The 24,230-nt window shown below is 33.1% G+C and overlaps 3 protein-coding genes across 6 annotated transcripts; 1 reads left to right on the forward strand and 2 right to left on the reverse strand.

The window, feature by feature from the left end:
* Positions 1 to 1,424: 1,424 nt before the first annotated feature.
* Positions 1,425 to 11,371, reverse strand: LOC107418916 (phenylalanine--tRNA ligase beta subunit, cytoplasmic). Of its 2 annotated transcripts, none has more exons than XM_048473902.2 (20): positions 11,210 to 11,371; positions 11,042 to 11,097; positions 10,805 to 10,902; positions 9,950 to 10,079; positions 9,741 to 9,856; positions 9,150 to 9,216; positions 8,594 to 8,635; positions 7,749 to 7,790; positions 7,475 to 7,551; positions 7,089 to 7,215; positions 6,834 to 7,001; positions 5,882 to 6,010; positions 5,669 to 5,770; positions 5,380 to 5,514; positions 3,779 to 3,853; positions 2,759 to 2,866; positions 2,348 to 2,443; positions 2,187 to 2,270; positions 1,903 to 1,993; positions 1,425 to 1,741 (listed from the first exon to the last, which is right to left on the reverse strand). In XM_048473902.2, exons 1-19 carry the CDS (start codon positions 11,265 to 11,267, stop codon positions 1,925 to 1,927), a joined length of 1,779 nt encoding a protein of 592 aa, XP_048329859.2. In that variant the 5' UTR covers positions 11,268 to 11,371; the 3' UTR covers positions 1,425 to 1,741; positions 1,903 to 1,924. The 2 variants fall into 2 exon arrangements, with proteins under 2 accessions (XP_048329859.2, XP_048329858.2); XM_048473901.2 differs by having other exon boundaries at positions 1,425 to 1,770.
* Positions 11,372 to 11,544: 173 nt separating this feature from the next.
* LOC107418907 (H/ACA ribonucleoprotein complex subunit 2-like protein) lies at positions 11,545 to 13,773 on the forward strand. The gene is made up of 4 exons (XM_048473904.2): positions 11,545 to 11,779; positions 12,244 to 12,313; positions 12,895 to 13,000; positions 13,374 to 13,773. The coding sequence occupies exons 1-4, from the start codon at positions 11,644 to 11,646 to the stop codon at positions 13,533 to 13,535; spliced, it is 474 nt and encodes a 157-aa protein (XP_048329861.1). The 5' UTR covers positions 11,545 to 11,643; the 3' UTR covers positions 13,536 to 13,773.
* A 1,098-nt stretch (positions 13,774 to 14,871) lies between these two features.
* LOC107418915 (inorganic pyrophosphatase TTM1) lies at positions 14,872 to 24,004 on the reverse strand. Of its 3 annotated transcripts, none has more exons than XM_048473660.2 (12): positions 23,709 to 24,001; positions 22,518 to 22,885; positions 21,171 to 21,285; positions 20,729 to 20,924; positions 20,507 to 20,620; positions 20,221 to 20,394; positions 19,178 to 19,372; positions 18,198 to 18,320; positions 18,017 to 18,129; positions 17,418 to 17,541; positions 16,063 to 16,335; positions 14,872 to 15,434 (listed from the first exon to the last, which is right to left on the reverse strand). In XM_048473660.2, the coding sequence occupies exons 2-12, from the start codon at positions 22,852 to 22,854 to the stop codon at positions 15,216 to 15,218; spliced, it is 1,983 nt and encodes a 660-aa protein (XP_048329617.2). In that variant the 5' UTR covers positions 22,855 to 22,885; positions 23,709 to 24,001; the 3' UTR covers positions 14,872 to 15,215. The 3 variants fall into 3 exon arrangements, with proteins under 3 accessions (XP_048329617.2, XP_060670420.1, XP_060670421.1); XM_060814438.1 differs by lacking the exon at positions 14,872 to 15,434 and adding an exon at positions 15,480 to 15,681 and having other exon boundaries at positions 23,709 to 24,004; XM_060814437.1 differs by lacking the exon at positions 18,198 to 18,320 and having other exon boundaries at positions 23,709 to 24,004.
* Between the last annotated feature and the right edge of the window lie 226 nt (positions 24,005 to 24,230).

Raw genomic sequence — 24,230 nt, forward strand, 5'->3', positions numbered from 1 at the left:
GTAAGCTTTTTACCTTAATATTATGCCAACTAAATCATTTTTTTCACCCCCATGTAGTAGCGTAGCAATACTTGCCACTTGTAAAAACTAATTAAATTTGTATAAGAAATTGCACTTGGATCTATTGGACTAAAAATGTTTGGTCTTATCAAAATTAACTATGAACAAATACTAAATGTAAAGGGAATAGGATAACTTCGACAACGCTTGAAAAATTGGGTGGCGTTTAATGAGACATTGGTTTTTTTTTTTTTTTTTTTGAATAATTATATGTGCTTATTTCAAAGTTGATAGCAATTAAAATTTACCAATCTCAAATAATTAAGAAAAAAATAAACAAAAATAAAAAAACCTACACAGTTTTTAATAATTTTCAATTTTGTGTTTTTGTTTTTTTACCTACACAGTTTTTAATAATTTTCAATTTTGTGTTTTTGTGTTTTTTTATCTCCTTAAGTTTGTAGTTTCTAATTACCAATAACTAATATCTGAACCAAATAATTCATGCATAACTTAGCCAAACACCATATTGGATTGTTTAGTGTTTGTTTGGCTAATTAAGCTTAAGAATAAATTATGATCTTAAATTTTAATGATGCCCAAAGTTAGAAAAAACATAATCTTCAAAATCTTTCTTCAATGCTTACTCTTCGGACCCAAAAATAAATAAATAAAACAAAGTAGAGTGCTATTTCTTTTGATGCACTATGTGTATATTAGGTAGCAACGTTTTACTACCAAATGTCCATAGCAAGCACGAAAGGTAAAACAATTAACTAGATACCAAGAAATGGGTTGGTAAGGTATTTGGATTCTACTAACAAAGCAAAGCTCTGAATATTAAAACTCTTATACACACATTTCAGCTTATTTGCTCCCGGTTTTCGAGTTAACCATTTTGTAAATGTTCATACACGTAACTTACAAATGAACCAACTTTACTTCACTATTCTAATAATAATAATAATAATAAACATTATTATTATTATTAATGGAAAGGTTTTCAAAGAAATGGAGGGCCAGTATTTCTGGCTGCCCGAGAGAGATTCAGCTGTGAGGCACTTTCAGACCACCCCCTGATCAGGGTTGGACAAGATTTGAGAACCAACGCGTTTGGGAAGTTGATGACGAGGCAAGGGAGAGTTGTAAAAGAGAAGAAAAGACGGACCTTCAGACTTTTAGAAAAATATTAAATCAGATAAACCTGATATAATATTTGGAAACACAATCTAATTAAGTTGTAGTATATACCATTACCAGGTGGCAATGCAAGTAAATTTAAAGGTCACCTACTTACAAATAACTCAACGAAAAAATAGTTTAACAAGGATAATGTGATGAATTGACCCCACATTAAACGCAGATTCATCATTACTGTGGAACCTTCCACTAAATTCTAAAGAACCGATATCAAATAAAATTGAGGTTTAAAGGGTAGTCTTTATTTAATCAGTATACAATTTTGACACGATACAAAAATTTAATACCTCTAGAAGTACTGGGGGGCGGAGTAAAACAGAACATTCTTTCCTTATCAAAAAAAAAAAAAAAAAAAAAAAAAAAAAAAAAAAAAAAAACAAAAGAAAAAGAAATGGCTGATCCCTCCCATTCCAATTTGGTTGGTTACCCAATTTATATGCGCCCCCTAGTAGTTTCCTGGTTATGATATATTTGCTTTTTCAGCATCTAAGTTGCTCAAAATTCTTGGAGCAGATTACCCTGACAGCAATTGTCAACATACCTGCAAATTTGAAATCAAAGGTAGGATACCTATTGGAACAAGTTAATCAACAGAACAAGGAAAAACAAAGGGTCCAAAAAATTTCAAAATAATAATAACAAATAAATAAATCAATAAAAATTTCAAAATAATAATAATAAATAAATAAATAAAACCCTTACATGCACTATTGTGGAATAGGCTCTACAAAAAACTTTCAATGCTAAGTTCTACGAACGAGCACGGATCAGGGATATCAAAGTTGTTGAGAACCTGCAAATCCAAATAATCAGACGACAAAGATGATTTCCTCTGTAAACCGCACATAGACTCTTTAGGTCTCATCAATTAAGATTTCATATGAGAATGTAACACGAAACTAAATACTAATATGACTAACTTGTACTTTGGTGATAGTATCAATATAACAAAATACAGTTCCCAATCATTTTAAGTGGATATCTACCTCAGGGTGCACAATGCCAAAAGTGCCAATGCTGTTCCCTTTATAAATGATCCTTGCTTGTCTACCCGGAAGAAACTCAGGCTCCTTTAGAAGACATAATTAAACGGTCAAATCCTAAACTTCAACAGGAGTGAAAGCAAACGATCAAGAAAAATACTTACATTTGCAGGTTTTATGAAGTATCCTGTATTATCATCAATAGGAACAAAAGGAACACCAACAACTTCCATAATTCGGTCAACCAAGCCATGAATAAGCTGGAAACCAGAAGTTTAAGTTAAATATGGACTCCACTTAAGCAACCAGAACATCAAAGAAAAGTATGGAACTTAGAGATTAGTTATTTTTGAGGTAAAGAGTTCCAGCCGATGCTTTAGCAAAATTGATCCCAAACTAAGGTAAGAAAAGCTTCATAATGTGCAAATGCTAATATAAGAGACACCTATTGCCTCTAAAGAGCATTATTAAACCAAAAGTTTAGTTGTACCATTTCGACATGTTTTGTTTTGTTTGCAACTGCAACCAGATTTTGAAATGGGTAAAACCTAAAAGGCCAGGACTATCATACTTACCTCAAATCCCGAGGTCGAACCACAATATAGTGCTGCAAGTTGGCGACGATTTGTTGAACCAACATCTTTCATGTCATCCAATACTGCTATATCACCCACTTCAAAAATCTAGAGACATAACAAAACATAAGGTCATATTGTTCATAAAGGTATGTAACAGAATAAGAGCAAGGAATGTTACAATGGCTACTGATAAAATACATAACAATAAAAGATTTGAAAAGGTATCACAGTTGTAAAACAAATAATAAAGTACCAAGATGCGTTCGAAAAGGGGGGCAAACGGAATATTGAAATTAGTATCCACAAATTTTACATCTATTCCACAGCAACAGAATATTTTTCTCATTGAGAAGGAGAAAGAGAAAGAAGCCAACCAAGGTACAAAAATAAGATCAAGGAATGTTACCACGTCTACTAATAAAATATATAATTAAACAATTTGGAGGGGGGCAAAGGACTAATCAAGTTGTAAACATGTCTACAATCAACAATAAAGTTGCAATCAACAATCGATTTATTGTTCATACATCTATTCCCAATTGTAATTGTGAAATAAGTTGTAAATATGTCTACTAATCAAGAATAAAGCATCATTGTTGTAAAAACAGATAACAAAGTACTGAGATGTGTTGGAAAAGGGGAGAGTAGAGGATATTGAAATTAGAATACAAAACTTGTACATTTATTCCATATGAACGGAATATTTCACTCATTGAGAAAAAGGAAAAAGAAGCCAAGCATGGTACAGATGTAACACAACAAAATCACGTAGAAGAAAAGGATCTTAAAATGACTTTGTGCATGATATCATTAATCAAGACCAACTCAGAATTTTGCTCAGCTAAAGAATTGTAAATTATGGCGAACTAACAAATAACTCCATTAAGACATATATGACAACCTGCCAGTGATTATTAGAAAACTTGGAAATGAGTTTATTTAGTGCAACTAGTAAAAGAGTTCACTCTATGCTTTCAGCATTTACACAAGAAGCAAAAATCAAATTCCTAAATATACCTTTATGGGCTTAGGATGATCTTTGTTGTGTCCAACCGTTTTCAAAATCCCAGGCATCAGACTGGTACGGACAACCTGTTGAAATCAGTAAGGAATCAATCTTCACATACTAAGAACAAAGCCAGAAGTTCAATACATAAGGTAAAGGTCAAAAAAATTTAATAAGATAGTTAAAATGTAGAACTAAGCATGTATTTGGTGGGCTTTCTTTAGGATCCGAAAGCACTTCATAAAAATGAAAATCTCTATTATAATAAGATTTATGTGTTTGGTTGTTCATAAAAGTACTTTTTTTAATCTCTAAGAAGCCTTTTTTGAGCTTATAAGAGAAGCCCAAATTTTAGGCTCTTTAAAGAAGACAGAATGAGCTTATACGCATCTTTTCATGGAACTTTTTAACATTTTAGTATTATCCCCATTAATTTAGCAAAATACCCTACATGTCCAAATCATTCATTTTAATTTAGCAAAATACCCTACATGTCCAAATCATTCATTTTTTGTTCAACAAGTCCTATTATCTTCTACAAACATCATCCATTTCAGACTTGCAGTCACCTCCATGCCATAGTACTATAAAATTTTCTATTTTAGGCGGCTTTTAATAATTTGAATTCACTTGGGTCTAAATTTAAATGTTTAAATCTGCTAAATTTATATAACACTGGTCGCAACCAATGCAACTAAAATCAAATAATGATGCAAAACATAAGGTCTGTGAATAGAACTGAACATTCAATAAAATAGTCATTGTTGATAAAAACAACTTCTCTTTTCTGGTGGCAGAGATAGAGATGGCTGCGTTGGTAAGATTGTTGGCCATAAGTTTGGAAACATATACATAAAATATAAAAGCACATTTAAATAAATATATCCAATTTAGATAATAATGTATTTATAACCATTTAGATTCTAGATTTTCTCTTACTAAAATAAAAATACATTAAATAATTATGAGAAGTAAAATATAAAAACAAGACATCGTTAATTAATTATCTAATAATTAAAATATATAACTAATGCATTGGTAAATTATTCTGTGTACCAACAATAATTTTTGTTTTTAAAAATTTCACACAGTCAGAAGCACTCTTGCAGGTCTGCCAAAGAAAAAAACAAAATGATCTTTCCAATTTTCAAAGCACTTTTTTATTCCAACCCAACACTTAACAACCTAATAATGCTCTACTTGAAAAATATCTATTAACAAGAGCTAATAATGGTCTACTTGAAAAAGATCTACTAACAAGAGCTCTACATTCAAAAGCTCTACTTATAACAGCTATACCAAATAATCTTTGATACTCATAAAACATGAACATGGCATCAACTGAAAGGAAAAGATCAGCAAGACACCAAGACAGACATCAAGATACTAAAACAATAAAACCAATGAGAAAGAAACTAACCAGATGCTTAAACAAAAACAATATGTTAAAAGGTCAGGAGTGGAAAAAAGAAAAACAAAAGAGAGCTAAACAAAAACTCATTCCAAAAGAGAAGCTAAATAAAAACAACTTGATGAGTAAAAAAAAATTTGAAATAGAAATACACCACTAAGTAAAACTGTAACTAAGCAGAAAATAGTAGAAAATGCAAACCTCAAAATCAGAGGATCGAGGATTTCCAATAATCACTGCAGTTGATTTATCATCTTCACGGTTTAACATTGTAAAATTTTCTTTCCGTGAACACAATATAAATGTCAACACCTCCGTAAAGCCACTCATAGCAATCTGAACAGAAATTGTAGCATAAGAAAATAGTTAAGTAAAAATAAAAAGATAGAAAAACTAGATAAAACATAAAGCAAATCAAGGAAGGGATAAACAATAAAACAAAGAAAATACATATGATATTTTATCAATTCAAGTTTTTTATGTTACCTACCTCCAATCTCATGACATCACTGAGCTCATTCAAGGGTAGTGGCTGCAAAGATGCAGGCTTCGTCTTCGGAATATTATTGTACCCATAAGCAATTGCAACATCCTTAAAAAGAAAGAATAAGCATTGTTATGGGAATATAAGTGCAATAAGCCAAAACATTTTTGTATCTATTCAAAAAGCATCAGTAAATAATAAAATTCATTACTAGCACACCTCCATAACATCACATGGGTGAAGCACATCACTCCTGGTGGGAGGTACAGATACATTGATACTGAACTGGTTATTACCCAAGACAGACTGCTCAGCACGTAATTGCATCCGATTTAACAAATTGGTGACCTGAAGTAATCAATACAACAATCCAATTACAGCCATTAAGATAATTCAACCACGTAAAAACTAAACAGAAAGTAGATACAAACAAAAGACGTATGTGAATTACATTCTCATAACCAAGAAAATTCACCACCAATAAAAGTTAAAGAGAAGGAAAAAAAAATTATCATATCAATAAGTACAATGGAATAACCAGCAACAATATCATTAATTAAACAGGAAATACATGTTTCAGAGTATCAAACGCAAGAACATATTTGATGATGCATGCTAGTTAAGTTCTAGCTTTTCATCTTCAGTTGTGTTTTTTATCTTTTGAGGATTTCTCTTGATCAAGGAATTTATACCAAGTGGTGTATTATTATTTATAAATTATATCACTAGTCATCTAAGTTATATCATCAAGACTTAGAAAACTAGGAATTCAACACTAAAGAATTTTTTGACAGTATCCAAATTAAACAAATACAAATCTTCAGTAATCCAACTCTTATAATGATCACTACCAAAAGTTGCCAAATCTGAAATGTTTTCTAAGAAATGTTAAAACTCCCAAGTTCTAAATATCATAAGAGAATGTAGTGTTTCAGGTAAGTAGTCCATTACTAACAGATGTACAGAAATACAAAATTTTGATTAAAAAAAAAAAATTTAAAATATATAAAAATCAACCCTTAAGCAATTGCATAAGCATGAATTAAATGAACATGCTTCCACAATGCCCAGAAATTAATAACAATTAACCTTAATGGCACATCAGCAAGTGTCATGAAAAAATTACTACAGATATATATATATATATATATATATCCATGAGACTGGATACCTCTTCTGCTTGCAAGGAGACTCCAATTGAACTGTTAACATATGACAGAGAAACTTCCATATTGTAGACTGATAAATCGGGATATACACATGACCTCCCATCAGAATTTATCACTTCCACAGGTTCAATTTCAAACTTTCTTTCACAAAATGCTGAAAAAGCTGTTACCTAAGAGAACAAAGGAAAATTATCATCCTCCACCATGAGTGCAAACCACAAACTAGCAAAAATGCATTTGAAATTTGTCTCCTTTACCATTGTGTTTAAAACAATCTTCGCCTTCGTTAGATCTGTGGCTGTACATTCAATGAAAACATTCTTTGTCTTAAGAGTGATTGCTGAATGTGCACCATTAATAACTGGAGGTAAAGACAATAGAGTTCTGCCCAAAAAAAAAAAAGTAACATCACCTATCAACTTTTGAAATAAAATTAAAAGTCATTACAAAGAAAACTGAATTATATGCTAATAGGGGATAAGGACAACAGCATTAATTACCAATAGAATCATTCACAAAAATGCTAAAAGCTCAATATCTTAACTAACAGGTATCTATAACGTAAAAACTGAAAGCAGTGGAAGTTGATAGAAAGTTAAGTAGCAATGAGAAAAAGAAATAATAACATAAAACACCACCTCACCTGTTGCAATCATATAAAACAGGGAACACTGGTGAGTTCTCTATTATATGCAAAAACTTCTTCAATTTCAAATCTGACTGCCAACATTAGAAAAACATGGATCAAAGTAACATAAAGTATTCATGCATCAAACGGACACTTATGTGCAAGGGAATTGCATTAAATTGCTTTTATCACGACAAACCAAAGATAAACAATGACAATGGAATTGTTTGGTCTGCAAAGCAGCACAGGTTCACAATCCACCAATAGAGATATCTTAGTTAGGACTCACTTTGTAAAATTCCATCAGTTCATCAGCTCTAAAGCTCTTCACCTGTTTCAAAAAATTAATGTAACCAGAAATTAATCTAAGAATTATATGTAAAGTAGAAGCTTCACTCAATAAATCCTAAAAATCAATAATAGCAAAGTATAAGAAAGAAAGAAAAAAGGGAGATATCATGCAAAAGCAAGAAGTTCATATAATACTCATCAAAAAAAAAAAAAAAAAGGTTCATATAAAATACCAGCATAGACATAGTATAAGTTGCTAAACACATGCTTCCTTCTATCACACACAAAAATTGAAAAATAAAAAGCATATCATGACAGCACAAATACATATCCAAAGAAAGAAAACAGAAAAGGTCCCAACTAACATGTAAAGAGGTCCAAAAAATTTTTGCTTCTTTTCGTATCATATCAAACACCAAAAGAGAGGGACAAAAGTTTCCACATACAATTTTAATAATTGCAGTAAAGGATAGATAAGATATGGTATCCTTTGAAGCTAGGCACAGCTGAACTCATCTAAACCCATAGCAATAATTCTAACCCTTAAAAACCATAAGTACTGTATATATTTAGATAGACACTGTAACTAAGATACGAAACACCAATATATCATCAGAGAAGACATAGGATTCAAACTTGGTAATAGTTAAACTACTCACAGGCAAAAAGGGGAAAACTCAAACCATAAAATTCAAACAACTTTAAAGAAGTCCAACGTATCCTTTCACTTCATATTAAGCTAACATCATTCTGTAATTCGACCATATACCTCAAATCAACAGGTAAACAGTATCTATTCATTCAAACATGATCCTAACCAAATTAAATTCCTGACATAATTACCTGTTTCAATGGCACAAAATTTATACTTGAAGGAGGCAAAGCCTGAAAAGCAAAAGATCAATGTAAGTGGCTATGCTACAATGTCGCAATTAAACAGCAAACAAAATTTGAGAACTCCATCAAATTATATGGATGGGCAAACAGCAATAGCAATTCAGGCATATCTTGACGAATGACCATAAGTTTCTCCAAAGATTCAAGATTATACACCATTAGAAAATTCACATACACTACTCTGTTATAACAGAATAACTGACTACCATCCCCCAGTCCCCCTCTCCCCCTTCAAACAATAGAAGTTGAAAAGTGATATTTATCCGATGCACATGCTGTCTAATGACACTACCAGTTTACCAAACAGCACATAAAATCCACAGTTCCCTCATCTACAGCAATATATTTTCAAATCTATAGAAGTGCGCATTTCAAAATAGGATCCAGCACATCCATGATATTAAGTTTGCCTTTGCCTAAATTCAACACCTAATGTCCCACAGTTTAAGAGAATATACAATATACAGCACCATCCAACAGAACAAATACTATAAAAACCCACCTCATACGTGAATGGCCCCTGCAACGTGTCCAAGTCATGAGTCCCAATTGCAACTAGGGTTCTCCGCCTAAAATAAACAGCAGATATAAGCATTCAAACTGAGAAATCGCATGAAACTCTAGGGAACCAATTCTAGTAACACATAAGATAGCAAAACAACATCGAACAAAATTATTAACAAAGCAAATATCCAAAGCACATAAACAATGTACTAAAAGATTCAACTAAGAATTTCAAATAAAATCAAAATGCTTAAACTACCTACTTGAAAGCTTATTAAAATCTAAAAGAATTTTATGTTTAAACAAGTATGACTGGTCTGCGATATCAGGTTAATAGTAAATCAATGGGTTATGGCATTTTACATTGAAGATCTTCAACAAGTAAGCAATTTAGAAATCTCGCTTAAAGCAATAGGGAAACAAAATGCCAAAGCAAGATAACAATGAATTCTTCTGCTTTGATCAATTTTATGGATCTTTGAATATACAGAGAAAAAATTAATAAATAAATAAATAAAATAACAAAGTGAAAGAACATCTTCAAACTGCAATTTTTGGAAAAAGAAAACCTACAACTTAGAAAACTTACCGGCAAATATTTTGGTGAAGCTTGTCTTGGAGATCAATAAAACTGTTATATCTTGCTTCATCAAAATTTATGCCTCTTAACACAGCACAAACAACATATGGCCGAATCAAGGAGGTCTACAGAAACAAGAAGCCTCTCATGCTTGATAAAATACATTGTAGCAATAAATAGAACCATGTGAAAGGAACATGCATTTCTCAAATAATTACCTCCGGTTTTACATGCATTTTAATCATCTTTTCTCTACTAATGTTAGCCAGTGTATAGGAAGGTATCTCCTCTTCTTTGTTGAAAATACGGAGAGCCTGTGCAAGCCCTTCAAGGCAAAGTAAATCATATCTGTGCAAATAAAGTAACTGTCACTACTATCCTTTTTTTCCCCATTGCATCTAAAAAGAAGATGATGATGATGATAATAATAATAATAATAACAACAACAACAATAATAATTTCTTTTTGTGAGTCTCCATTAACTCAAAATAAATTTTAGAAGCAAGGCAATTGAGCTAGAAAATGTGAGATGCCCAGGTATAAACGCTGAGAGACGGTTTAGTTTTCAGTTTTCAATTTTCCTTTAAAACTTTTTCTTTAGTCGACTAGGTTTGACGATTTATTTAAATAACAATTACTCATTCTCACTCAGTTACAAGCTTTTAAATTCTTAAAGGGAAAAATAATAATAATAATAATTACCAATTTTGAAAACCATTTTAAATTCATTTTTATGCTCTGTTTTTTTTTTTTTTTTCGTTTTAGGCATAAATATAAGCATGCCTGACTATCATTCGAAGAAAATGATAATCGTACATAAATACTTTATGAAAAAACGGAAAAGCAAAAACAAACTAATTGCCAAACGAGCTATAAACTAAATACCATCTAAGTTTGGCAACTATCTAAGCATATCTAGGATTGAAATTTACCAGCTCGTTTGGGAACTATTTAAGCATATCTAAATTTGAAATTTACCCAGTTTGCAGAATCAAATTTTCAAGTCAAAGACCTCCCAAAATATAATAATTAATCAGTCAACAGAACTACATTAGCGTCCGTGTCTTGCTTACCTATTTGCAGGAACATCAATTTTATAAATAACTTCTTCATCCTCAGAGGCTTCTTCATCCAAATGCTTTTCTTTTCTGATAATTGCTTTCTCAGTTGTCTGAAACAAAATAAACAATAAACCATTTTCCAACATCTTTCTTTATATGTCTATATATATGCATATATATTATTGGGAAAATAAATTTCGGAGAAGAAAAGATATTAGCATAGCAAGGTAGGGATAGCAAACTACTTACAACGTCATCCAGCTCGATCCCAAAACTGAAGCATAGCTCTTCGAACTCTTCCTGTGCTGCGAAATTAAATTAAAAATAAAAAATTGAATAATTTTTCACATCTTTTCTCTGAGAATGCGCTTAGTAAATCCATGAGACTCAGCGGAAATGAGGGTTTTGCGAGCTTACTGTAAGTCCTCCCAAGAGCTGCAAATAGACGATCCCTTCCTACGCTAACAGTAGGCATTGTGGATTCTCTCTCTCTCTCTCTCTCTCTCTCTCTCTCGCTCTCTCTTTCTGTAACTCCACGCAATAAGATTGTGCAACGAAGACAGTGCTCTCCTCCAAATACCCTAGTGGAGACTTGACGTGGAAAATGCTCAATACGGGCCCAAAGCCCATTCAATTTGTATGGACCATTCCTTTTGCAAATCTCAGATATAAGGCCCAAAGGAAAGTTGGTAAAGGGCTGGACACGTGCGGGATCGTGGCACGTGGGAACCATCAAGCATATACCCCTTTCCTTCCTTAAACCCTACAGGGAAAGAAACCCTAATCACAGCCATCAGTGGTCAGACAGGCACTCTTTGCCGCGTGTAGCAGAAGAAGAACAGAAGAAGAAGATGGGAAGCGATAGCGAAGCAGAGAAGTCAACTCAGAAGGAGAGGGAGAGGAAGAAGATGCTAGCTGTCGCTCCCATTGCCAGACCCCTTGCAGGAAAGAAACTTTGCAAGCGAACCCTCAAGCTTGTCCGCAGAGGTATGCATATCTATGGATGTATTTGTGCATGTCTATACTTATATATTTATAAAGGTTTGTAGTTTAGGTATGGGGGTGTTTGGTTTCTGAGAATATTTTGGAAAAAAAAAAAATATATATATATATATATATATGCTTTTGATGCATCGACAGTGTACTTAATCGTCGGTTTACTTCTTTGGTTTGGGCGAAGAAAATCGTGATATTGAGCTAGGTTAATAGAAGGTTTAGTAATCAATTAATTGCTTGCTTGTCTGAGGATTTGAGTAAAAAGTATAAGTTTCTAAAGTAACCAGTTAAACAATTAGGAATTTGAAAATTTTCTGATGTCCCTTATTACTATCAAAGGGTATGAATTTCTTAATGTAAATGTGAAACATGGGTTTCTGCTAATATGGTTCTAAAATAATGTCATATTGTTCTTTAACCATAATAACATTGTATTCTTCCTGTTCTTCTTCCAGCTTCTGAACACAAATGCTTAAAAAGAGGAGTAAAGGAGGTTGTCAAAAGTATAAGGCGCGGTCATAAAGGGTCAGTATTCTGCCTAGACCCTTTTTTTTTTTTTTTTTTTTTTTTTTTTGTGGGTGGTGTAAATTAGTGGATTCAAAAGCACGGAAATTGCATTGCATGGTCTTCTGTATTTCCATTCTTCTTCCCTAAGAAGAAAAAGAATAAAAGAGCAAATTTTGTTAGTTTAATTATTCTATCAAATACAAATGAATACTATTGGAGTTATAAAATTATGCTAACTAAGAGTTACTTCCCACCTTTGGCTTGGACTTGGAGCACCTCTGGTAATGATGATGACTTTTTATTAAGCGGCCAGGAGTATATATTTTTTATAATTTATATCTAACAATGTGTTACTATTTATTTTGTTTAAATTAACTAATGTGTACGCTTAATGCCAGTTATTTATATCTTTATTTGATGTTGTCAATTTTTCTTTTTTTAAAAGCATTAATGTTTCAACCCACTCGGACCTGTGACTGCGGAACTGTTCTCTTTAAATTTTATTATATTTTTCATGCTGAAAAGAAAAGTACCTTTCGCATAAAGAATGTGGACTTTGTTGAAGGTTTTAATGACTTTTGTTTTTCTTTTTGGTGTAGCTTTTGTGTTATAGCTGGGAACATATCTCCTATTGATGTCATCACCCATGTTCCAATCTTGTGTGAAGAATCTAACATTCCCTATATATATGTTCCCTCAAAAGAAGTAAGTTTTGACATTCTGCTCTGGGTATCCTTACATGCCTCTTGAAGTCTTTATTTGAATTGCACTTTTCTTCGTGTTGTAATGCTGACTTTTGGTTAGAGTATTGTTTCTCTTCGACTCTCTTTCCCTCTCTGACTCTCTCAATCTCTCACATGCACACACAACAATTTGGAGTGGTTTTCCAAAATAGACAGTTTTTTTTTTTTTTCCTGAAAAATATGGATTTGAGAATAATTTTATGTTCATCATTGTTAGCATACCAATAAATAGATTTTTTGTTTATCTGTTAATTTTGAACTATTCTGAAAACTTTCATTGATCTGTTTTCCTTTCATGAAGAGTATACTTAGTTTGGTTAACGGTGCCTCTTCAGGATCTTGCAAATGCAGGGGCAACCAAGAGACCAACTTGCTGTGTTCTGGTGTTAACCAAGCCTGCCAAGGGGGAACTAGGTGCAGATGAACAGGAGAAACTAAAGGCAGAATATAACCAGGTTGTAACAGAAGTGAATGAAGTTATGGCTTCGCTTTTCTGAGAGAAGAGATTTTCTTTTATTGATTACTGATATCCTTTACTTTAGCTTCTTTTTATTTTGCTTGTTCATGTACGATGTTTCAAAGGATAGGTAATTTTGTTATGTATCTTAAAAATTCAGTAGGCAATATTGAATATTCTCTGAGTAGTATCTTGTGTCCGCATGTACGCTCTGAGTGTTTGAACATGTCAAGAATTGAGAGAATTTAAGGAATATATCTTAGTAACATTTTATATAATGGGTGAGGAAGATTTTGTTGGAGGCAAAACCTTCAAATTCAGACAATTTGGTATGACTTTTGTAATGAAAGGGTTGCTCTTTGGCGCTAAAATCTAAAAAGCTTTTTTAACCATACTTTTTGGCAGTTAATGGTACAACTATAAATATTTGTGCCCGATAACTGTCTTTGGTTCAAAATGGATTAAAAAGAAAAAAACACATTGCTACATAGACAAATGATTATAATGAACCTAACTCAAATAATGCAAGGGAATTCCGAGGTCATTATTCTTTTTCCTCTCCAAAGAATCTGATGCATCTAAATTTGGTGCACACTTATGCTGAGTAATATTCTTACGGAAATGCTTTCTTGGAAGGCTTCTGACATCTAAGTTCCAGAAGAATTCTGTCAGAAGCCTTCCAAGAAAGCATTTCCGTAAGAATATTACTCAGCATAAGTGTGTACCATTATGGTGGTTCCATCTTATCCTTGCATATTATAGCAATGTCCGCACTTTTGCCCTCCTAAACTGAAAAACGCTTTGCCTTCCTGGCTTAAACTATATATATATATATATATATATATATATTTTATTTGTCAGTTTAATTCAATTATACACTCTTCACTAATATAAGTTAACAAAATAGTTATGCACCATTCAAAAGCAATATAAAATAGATTGAAACAACTCTAAAACGAAGTAGTATTAGTATATTTCACCCAAAAAAAAAAAAAAAAAAAAGTCGTATTAGAATAGATTGTACCAATACACGTTTATCTGAACTTATCTGTTCATCTGTCAAACTAAGTAATAGTGCAGGAAAATGCCAACCATCCTATAGTTGAAAAGGTGAAATATAATTACCAAAAATTTAAAACTAAGGCATGCAATCACTTTAGGTCCTGCAGAATTCATTTTTAATTCAACATAAAGTTCAGCAAAGATTACTATATACTGGTAAGATTTTCAAAAGTTTTAATTTAAAATTTTCTCTTACAAAAAATAAATAAATAAGTGATATAAAATATAATATAATAAATAAAATTAAAAGGCATAATATAGTGGTTTTAAAAATCCTACCAAATATCTATCAACCTAAAGACTTTATTTTAAAATACAGAAAGAAAACACTTAATTATTATTATTATTATTATTATTATTATTATTTGCAGACACTTCTGGATTATGCTTTTATTGCTTTAAAAGCTTATCCAATTAATACACGGAAATCATCACGCAAGCATCTGCTTTTGAACTTAAGCAACTATTTACAATATAAGCACTGAAAATCCTAGGTCAAATCTCAAGTTATAGCTGCCTCCCATCACTAAGAGGAACTATACAAGATATTGAATCTGAACTCTCACTCCTGCTTCTATTTGTGTTACAGTAACACGACCAAAACGACAATGCAGTATTCTTCCTTGGGCGAAAGAAAGCTGCTCGCCAGGAAGCCAACTTATTTCTGCCAAGACAGACTCCTGAACAAAAGAACTCCCAAGCCACCAATCGCTAAAGTTAGAAAGAGTGGGACGCCTACAGAATCAATATCAATATTTCTGCCTGTCCCATCTGTTCTTCCTTGGCGAAGCCTCTCCCCCGAGTATTCCCGGAGAAGGTTGTTCATATTGTCTATTTGGTGCATGATCTGGCGTTGCCCCCGTGAAATAGAAAGTATCTGACAAATCATGTCCCCAATAATGGAATAAGCAGATCATTGGTGAATGAGGATAAATAATGAACAAAGCCATGGTTTGGAAGCAAATTAGAATGTCATGAACAATTATTTCAGTTTACACATGTGACCAAGCAAATTGCAAATCAAGAGACCCGACACTGGTGGTATGTGGCAGTGAATGCACTCTTTAACATACAGACCGTGTGACTTTAGTCACTCTGCCATAAGGAGGTAAAAATTGTACATCCTGAACAAAATTTTATAATGCAAATTTCAGTCAAGTGTATTATTAGCTTTTAGTAACAGTAAACTTCACAGATTACATTTCTACCGGTTGTAATCGGTATATACTAAAACAAAATTTTAAATTCTTTCAGATGAAAACTAATAAACTTTACCTATTACCTTTAAAAGTCTCAACTTTTGATGCATAGTTTTCCAAGTATGTTGCCTAGATATTCATCTTTCTAGTGACATTCCAATCACCTAACCCAGATTACAAGCTTTTATTTACTCAAAATTTTTTTTTTTTAAAAATTGAAAATAAGAGTCTGCAAATAGCAAGACTTTATTGTTAAATTACCACATGCTTATCTTGCCAAATTTAAAAGGAGAGTTACTGCAGTACCTCTTCCGTCAGCAGGGACTCCCTAGCCAATTGGGATGAAGATGAAGAATTGGGCAGCAACGATCCTGTCAATGAACCATTACTTAAGCCATTCATAAAATGAGAAGTGGGTCCAGAGCCATTGCAGGCATCAGCCTGCAAAGCCAAATTTTGTTGGCTTGCTGAAACTTTTCTGACAGAAAACTTGGAATTCAGCTCCTCAATACGAGATGTAAATTCATCCATCCTTTCATTCAGAGTGGAAATCTGTTCAGAGAGTTGAGTAATAACTCCCTAAAACAAACCAAGACAAACTGATGGGTTAGAAAATAAACTATACCTGGGTTAGTAAGATCTTAACATTTAACTTAATATGGAATGAAAGTTTAATTATTTAATTGGTCTTATATTTGAATCATACCCCATTTCTGTTAATTTATCGTGCTAAGCATGTAAGACTCAATTGTTGTCCCATTTTCAAAGAAATCTACTTAAGAGTGTCAATGTCTGTGCATGGTTGGTCTGTGGTCTCACTTGCTATCAGATTAAACTTTTGTGACAGGGAATAACAAGCACGGTATCAAAACTAGATTATCTAAGTGGTCTTGTGTTCAAATTCTACAAACTCTTATTTATGCTAATTTAACATGCTACACATACAAACCTCAACTATCTCATTATTACATGGGTCTACACTTACATGAGGAAGAGTATTGACTGTACTGTTGTCAGCTTAATATATTTAATTGGATCCATTTCTTAGAAGTGATAACATTATCAATTACTAGACTGTGTTAGCTTGATATATATAGTAGCAGACTAGCGGGCATTTCCTAATCCTCACCCTTTATCTCGTTACTGAACGAGTCTACATGTTCATGTTCTAATTTGGTATACATGGTTGGGTCATACTTCATAAAAATAAGATTGTTAAATGTCTATTATATTAGCTTGACATAAAAAATTGAATCCACTTCCGAATATTTTAAATTTTTGGAAATGATAGTAACTTGACAAAAAATTAAGACATACTCTATCATGCTACACATTTATCAGGCCCATGATTGGACGGGCCATATATAAGATAATTTGTTAGTTGAATTGCCCAATTCCTAACAGTTTAAACATTTAGGAATCATGGTGGAATAGTTAAAAAACTTCACCTTGGACAAACAGACAATAATTATGATTGCTGTTCATAAAGATACTAAATATGATGGATCCAGAAGTGACACTAGAAACATGCAGATTCAGCAATGAGTAGCGTATAGGATTCCCATGTTTTTTTCCTGATATTCTCTCGGCAAGAGACAGAGATAATGGAGATTCCAAACAGTTGGCTGCCAATCAAATTGTAACTTCGGAATTACACTCACCTGGTTTGCAAGTGCAGCAGGCGATTCTGGGGCTCTTCCATCAAACCTTCTATTGTTAACAGCAAGTCTTGTAAGTTTGGCAATACTCTTGTCCCTTTGATTTGAATATGAGTGTGGTATACCTCTGCTCAACAAAGCCAGTACAATGTGAGGGGAATAAATAGGTTCCCTATATTTTCAGAAACACATAAAAGCCTAATATATGCGCCTTCCAGCCCTTGCTTCTCAAGAACTCAATACAAACACGATTTCTTCCCATTCAACCAAAACCATAATGCTATGGAATCCCCATAAACAAGTTTATTTGAAGGAGTGTACTCAACTGGATTAGATTGCTTTTAGCTAAGTTGTTGTCTGTTTCAAAAAACATATGCAACCAAAGTGGGTATATCTGGAAGTATATTCACCTTCTTTGTTTTCTTTCAGCCTTTGCTTGACTTTTCAAGAGTATAATATGAGTATGATGATACCCAAAGAATTGTTTCCCTTTCTTTACTTATTAAATTTATTCTTTAAACCCCTACTTTTCTTTCTCCCACATTTTCCATTTTGGGACTCCCTCATTTTAGATGGAAACCATAGCTGAAAGTAATGAGTACCGGTTGAGATACTTCAGTCTTCTATCTGCTGATGCTCGGGAAAGGGCTTCTTTAGGGCTTGAAACTAGATCATCATCAATGCTAAGCTTTGTCTTCAAATCATCTGGCAGTGCCTGTAGATTAATCAGATCAGTACTATGCAGGAGAACAAAAATGCATGATTGCATCTAAGAAGTCATACCATAACATCATTTACAAGTTTCTCCAGCTGAATCTGTTCAATATAAGTACGGGGAACATATGACCCATCTAAATCCAGCTGCTCCGCTATATATTTAACGTATAATCGATCCTTTCCTTGCACCTTTGTATCCATTGCAGCAGGTTAGTTCTGACGGTCATGAAAATTCAACTAACAAGCAATGATCTATTAATTTCTTCCGAAAAACAGATACGCCCTTTACATATTTTACCAAATAATTATCGTAACATGAAAGAAAGTTTCCCAGTCAAAATGCCAAGGACAGGCCTTCACTAAAGCACAGTACCCAGTAACATTAACAATTTAGTTAGAAACAAATGTTATCTTAGGACAATGAAAGTTACTGCTCATAGCCAATCAACCATAATTTCTCAATATGATGACTCAGTTGAAAATCTCAAACCTCTTAAGAGTTATTAAGCCACATCATGAGATATGTTCAAGTAAATCCAGGGAAGAACAAAAGCAAAACAAATTGATATCAAAATCAGATAGATTAAATTGAAGTCGACCTCAGTCAACTTCAAAATAAATATACTATCAGAACAAACACAGTGATATACAAGCTCAAGTAAAACTGTTTCTTTACCATCAATATGAAAATTTATGTATTAAAAAATAATAATAAAAGTCAAAAACTAATGTACAATTATGTTTGTAAACATAAGATACAGTGCTCTAAATTCTAAAACCAGTTTTACAGTCAACTGTGGTCATTTGAATTAAAGGTGAAAATATAATTTATGATCAACATGCTTATCAAGAACAATGTCCTTCAGTCATAAAGAGGTACAAGCCAAAACTGTAATCCCTAAAAAAGAAAATCATAATAGAGTTTATTACATCATTTATGATAAACAGGCACTACAAGAACATATGTGACTAACAAGATACATATATACAAAAAATAAAGAAAAATAAATAAGAGAAAGGATGAATGCCAAAAAAGGGCATTGTACCTGAATGTATTGACGATTAAGTTGCTCCAACCAATCAATTTTCACACAAACTTTTTCATCTGCCAAGATATGACTGCTTCTTTTCAGGATGGCTGCAATCGTATACCCTAAAGCCATAAGCCCTCCAAGAAGGCGGACACTAACTTCAAAGGTTATTCGAGGTGATATGATGAACGGAGTATCCGTAACCCACTCCTGGAAAGAGAGAGAGAGAGAGAGAGAGAACCTTTATGTGAACAGGTGTTTTTCACATGAACTTGGATAATAAAAGTCGGATAATATTAGAGGGATACTAGACAAAATTATACAAAACTAACTGCAGACATATCATGCCGCATGTAACTTTTCCAGACTTATATAAATGCGCTATCTCAAGCCCAATGCAACTAGATATTACAACCTTAAGACCTTTGCATCAGGATATGTAGTTTTCAAATAAAGAAAGAAATTTTCATAAATAGGAACAGGAGATGCATTCACAAATAAGATCATAAGTTAGTTTCATTAGCATTCCTTTTTCTCACTGGGGAGACACATAAAAAGATAAATTCATGGCTAAAGCATGACGTTCATCCTCTGACATAAAAGCGTGTTGTGAGTAATGCCTGATAATTCCTTGACATTAGTGACTCCACTAGTTGCTTATAGTGGATAAAACTTGATGTGAAGAATAGACAAAAAATTGGAAATGCAAATGGAAGTGAAGATCTATCTTCAAATCCACTACAATTAGTGATGCATTAAATATTAAATAACCACCAGAGAGGAAGGAACACAAACACAAAAGATAGGAAACTCAACTAAAAGAATACAGAGCCCACTGCAACTAACATATCATCAACTTCATTTTGTTACTTAATTTAGAGAACCCTTATCAAGATGTATAAACAAAAGAAGAGGACTAGCAGGAATTCTTGAACCACCACTAATTTATTTGAAAGCAAGGGAACTGTATCTCAAACACTGTATTCAGATACTCTAGCTACAAATTACTATAATTCAAGAGCATATACTGGCAAGACTAAGCTTCAGAATAGTCCAACCTCAAACATAAGATTGTATTTGCCATCCCTGTTCCTCATCCTCAGATAGGATTGACATGCTTCAGGATCTTCACCCGGAGGTAGAAGATAAATGTCATAAGTTTCCTCCGTAGATTCTTTGTGATCTTCGGAAATAACGGCCTTAATTCGATCAATAGTCACTGCCTTTGTTGACTGCAACAAGAAGGTCTCAGAAATAATACTCACAATATCAAACAATGATAAAGCACCTAAAAATGCCAATATACAAAGCCAAAAAGAGTTTGAACAAGGAAAAAGGTGTTACCTTTAAAATATAAGTAGGATTTTGAAAACCCGTAAAGGGATTAAACTTGTTGATGATCTTTATATGTGCTGTCTGGAGATCTGGCTCAATAAATGCCTTGTACATAGGATATACCTGCAACAAAATTGTTTATGAGAATTACCACAGTTGTATGAATGCAAAGTTACAGAACCAGCTCAAACTCCTAGAGAAGACCATCTAACATGGGATTAAAGGGAAAACCGTTTCAGAGATTTGGTGGATAATTTCTTCAGGCTCTTGGCCTGCACGTTGAATGTCACGTAAAACCCGTTTGACAAGGTCAAAGTGAACTCCACCAGTGATAGACACACGAAGATCTAGCAATGGCCGCAGTTTCTCACTTAAAGCATATATTCCCTCTATTATTACGATATGGGAGCTAGGTACTTCAACCGTCCTGATAAGAGACGTGACAACGACATTTAGGAACAATAGCAGCAGGCACAGGCTCAGAAAATAAGCCAAAAAGAGCAAATCTATCATACACACATACAATGAATTACACAAAGCTCTGCATTCCATTAGATTAACATAATAGCAGAATTATTACTATATGCATTTGAAATGCTCTATTCCATCTTTAACTTTTCCGCTAATGATAAAATTTCTACATCTTACAAACAGGAGACCAACAAGAAGTTACCTGTAACCTGTACGAGAGCTAGACTTGAAATCATATATTGGAACCTGAACAGGCTTCCCTGCTTTTAAGCCATGTATATTTTCAAGAAGCGTGTCATAATCAGTCAGGCGTGGATCTGTTTCAGAACATTACAACCATAATAGCTCTGCCATCAGTACTCTAATAATTAATCATTATTTGCATTTACAACAACATATAATATTTCTGGAGGATGAGCACTTAACAACAGAAGAAAAAAATCAAGACAAATAACATGAAAAATGAATAATATCAGCAACAGATGGTAAGATAAATTACAATAAAGGAACAAAATGTCATTTTCTTGTCATCAAAACATCTGAAAATTCCATTCCATAGGGTACAGAAACATCCTGAGACATCCCAAACACCTGAAAACATCCTGACAGCCTGAAACATTTCATAACATTTCCATATCTGAGATAAGTAAACCAACTCACCTTAACAACTTTTTAATCCTTGACCATTTTCAGCAAAGAATAATACAAAATTATTAAAAATCTTACAACCACAAAAATGGAGAGCAGATTCATCTAAACCGAGCACCAAAGAGGAAGCATATTGGCTTCAGAGTACTTTATATGAGAGTGTGTCACAGTTAAATTCTCCAAGAAATCAAAATATTTTTTATGTTGATAACCACCGAACTCAACAGGAAACCCATTTACTACCAGACACAGAATAAGTTGCATTCCAGCCACAAAACCAATTTAAGTGAGAGTGAGGTGAACTATCACATCTCTTAAATGAAAAGGATCTGAAAATAAAGCCGAGAGAAACTAGATGCTTTACAGATTCAATGCAGCTAATTCTCATGTACGTAAATAAACCCACTCTGTTATACCTAGGACATTCAGAGTCACACAGAAGCAAAAATAATCAGTTGGAATGGAGGATAGAAAGACAAACAAAGGTTTCACCTGTCATGCAACTTTGCATGTACATAAAAATAATTATGAAAGCAAAGTGATATAAAGGGCTCTTGCATGGCTGAAAATATTATTGGAGCATCACCTTTTTCGAATCTTACATTTATTAACACTGTTTACTAAGTATAAAATATCAAATAACAAAGCAAAATTTGCTAGACATAAAAGCTAAAAATCTGATCTTCCTATATTCTTCGTAACACCTAGTTTTCATCAAACCAAATCGCTGAATATCAACAAAAGAGGTAGAGTTTTACAGTTCATACAATGTTGCCAGAACACCTAAGGCTGAAAAAAGAGGGTTAAACACGTTTCAAAGCCTATTAAACCAACACATTTTAAAAGTTATTTAAAAGACCCGCTAAATGACCTGAGGTAACAAAATATAAATAAGATTTACCATCAAAGTTGCCATCAATGATACGACTAGAATCATTGTAGTTGTCCATTGTGATGACAGCAACACTGGGCATAAAGTTGAGCACCTTCTCCGTGAAAACAGTCTTCCCAGCTCCGGAAGGACCTGCTACTCCGACAAAGGTTATCCCATCATTTTTTTGAGCTAACAACTGGCACGCACGAATTACTATAAAGAAACCCTTCTCAAACGACAGTGAGTCTTGGATTGGCACAATCTCATAGCGATCACTTTCCTTCTTTTTAACAAGGTGAATCTGATCTCGCAAGAGACCAGAACGTCGCCTAGGTGAATCAGCACCAGAGGTATCTAGGGCCATTTCGAGCTAAATCTATATTTTTCCTTCTATTCTGCATGAATGATTAAATAAACAGTAAAGCGGCAATTAGAATGTTCTTGAACCGAATAGCAAAAGGATGTGAAAACTTGCAAGAAACCAATTAACATTCATATATGCACCAATAAATGGTATACAAAGTGGTCAAAATTTGTACGTTAGTAGCAAATAAAACCAACTAACAAAATTCATATTGGTAAGAAAAGTGGACTACTCAAGTTTACAAACTGGTGCTCTAAGATATGGAACTAATACTAACATGCTACAGACTATTCACAGAGTAACAAATAATGCATAATTTCATAAATAACTTATTTTTTTGCAACAAAATAATATAATCATGTAAGACCGTAGAAGAGCGTTCTTTAGAATAAATCCTAATTTACATCCACAAGCATATATCCTAACACAATGTATAGCTATTACCAAAAAAAAAAAAAATAATAATAATAATAATAATAACACAATATATAGCTCTCAAAACGAGTATGTATTTGCAGGCCTGCAAGTAACCTTCTTTCTTTAAGAGTTGTTAACTTTCCAAAGAACAAGATTAACCGTATCCAAGTTCCAAAAGAAAATATTCGAGAAATCAAAGAGAATTTCCAGGTAACCATATATCTTTCTAGCTTGACGTGATCAAACGTATATGCCACACCAAACAACCAAGCTCAATTCAACAAAATGAAAACTGGAATTACCAATTTCATGATTTCATCGAAAAACCAAAAAAAAAAAAAAAAAAAAAAAAAAAAAAAGAAACATAAAAAACAAAAACAAAAACCACATAAACATTGAAGAACCGAAATCAAAATAAACAAGTCCATGAAACAAACCCAGTTCCGAAGGAAAAGAAACAAAGTTTAGAACAGGTGAAAATTCTTGGAGCTTCTTGGAATATGAAAATGGGACTGGTGAGTTTTGGGAATTTTCATGAGGAATCCTGCCGTTGTTGTTCTTCTTGACATGGAACTGTAAAGAAAAGAGACAAGACACGTGGTGGGGATCCGTTGGGTGATTTTTAGAGGTAAAATGGGAGAAATTAAGAGGGAGACTCTGTACCAGTCTCTCCACTAACCCACTTGAGCTTACAAGGATGGAGATGGACCACCCCCTTTCATTTATGACCCATTATATTCTTGACAACCATCCCATAAAGTAGCTTCTTTTTTTTTTTTTTTTTAAGAGAAACAAAAAATATCTTTGTGAATTGTATGCAACTTTCAAGTTAAAGTACTTTTAATTGCAATTTTGACGGTCAACTTATGATATTTTCTTCAAAATGATGCCTAGAAAAAAAAATCTTCACAATCAAATTGATATTTGACACTTATATAATAAAGGAGGAAACAATTCTA

This window comes from Ziziphus jujuba, chromosome 2 (assembly GCF_031755915.1).
Source record: "Ziziphus jujuba cultivar Dongzao chromosome 2, ASM3175591v1".
NCBI lineage: Eukaryota > Viridiplantae > Streptophyta > Magnoliopsida > Rosales > Rhamnaceae > Ziziphus > Ziziphus jujuba.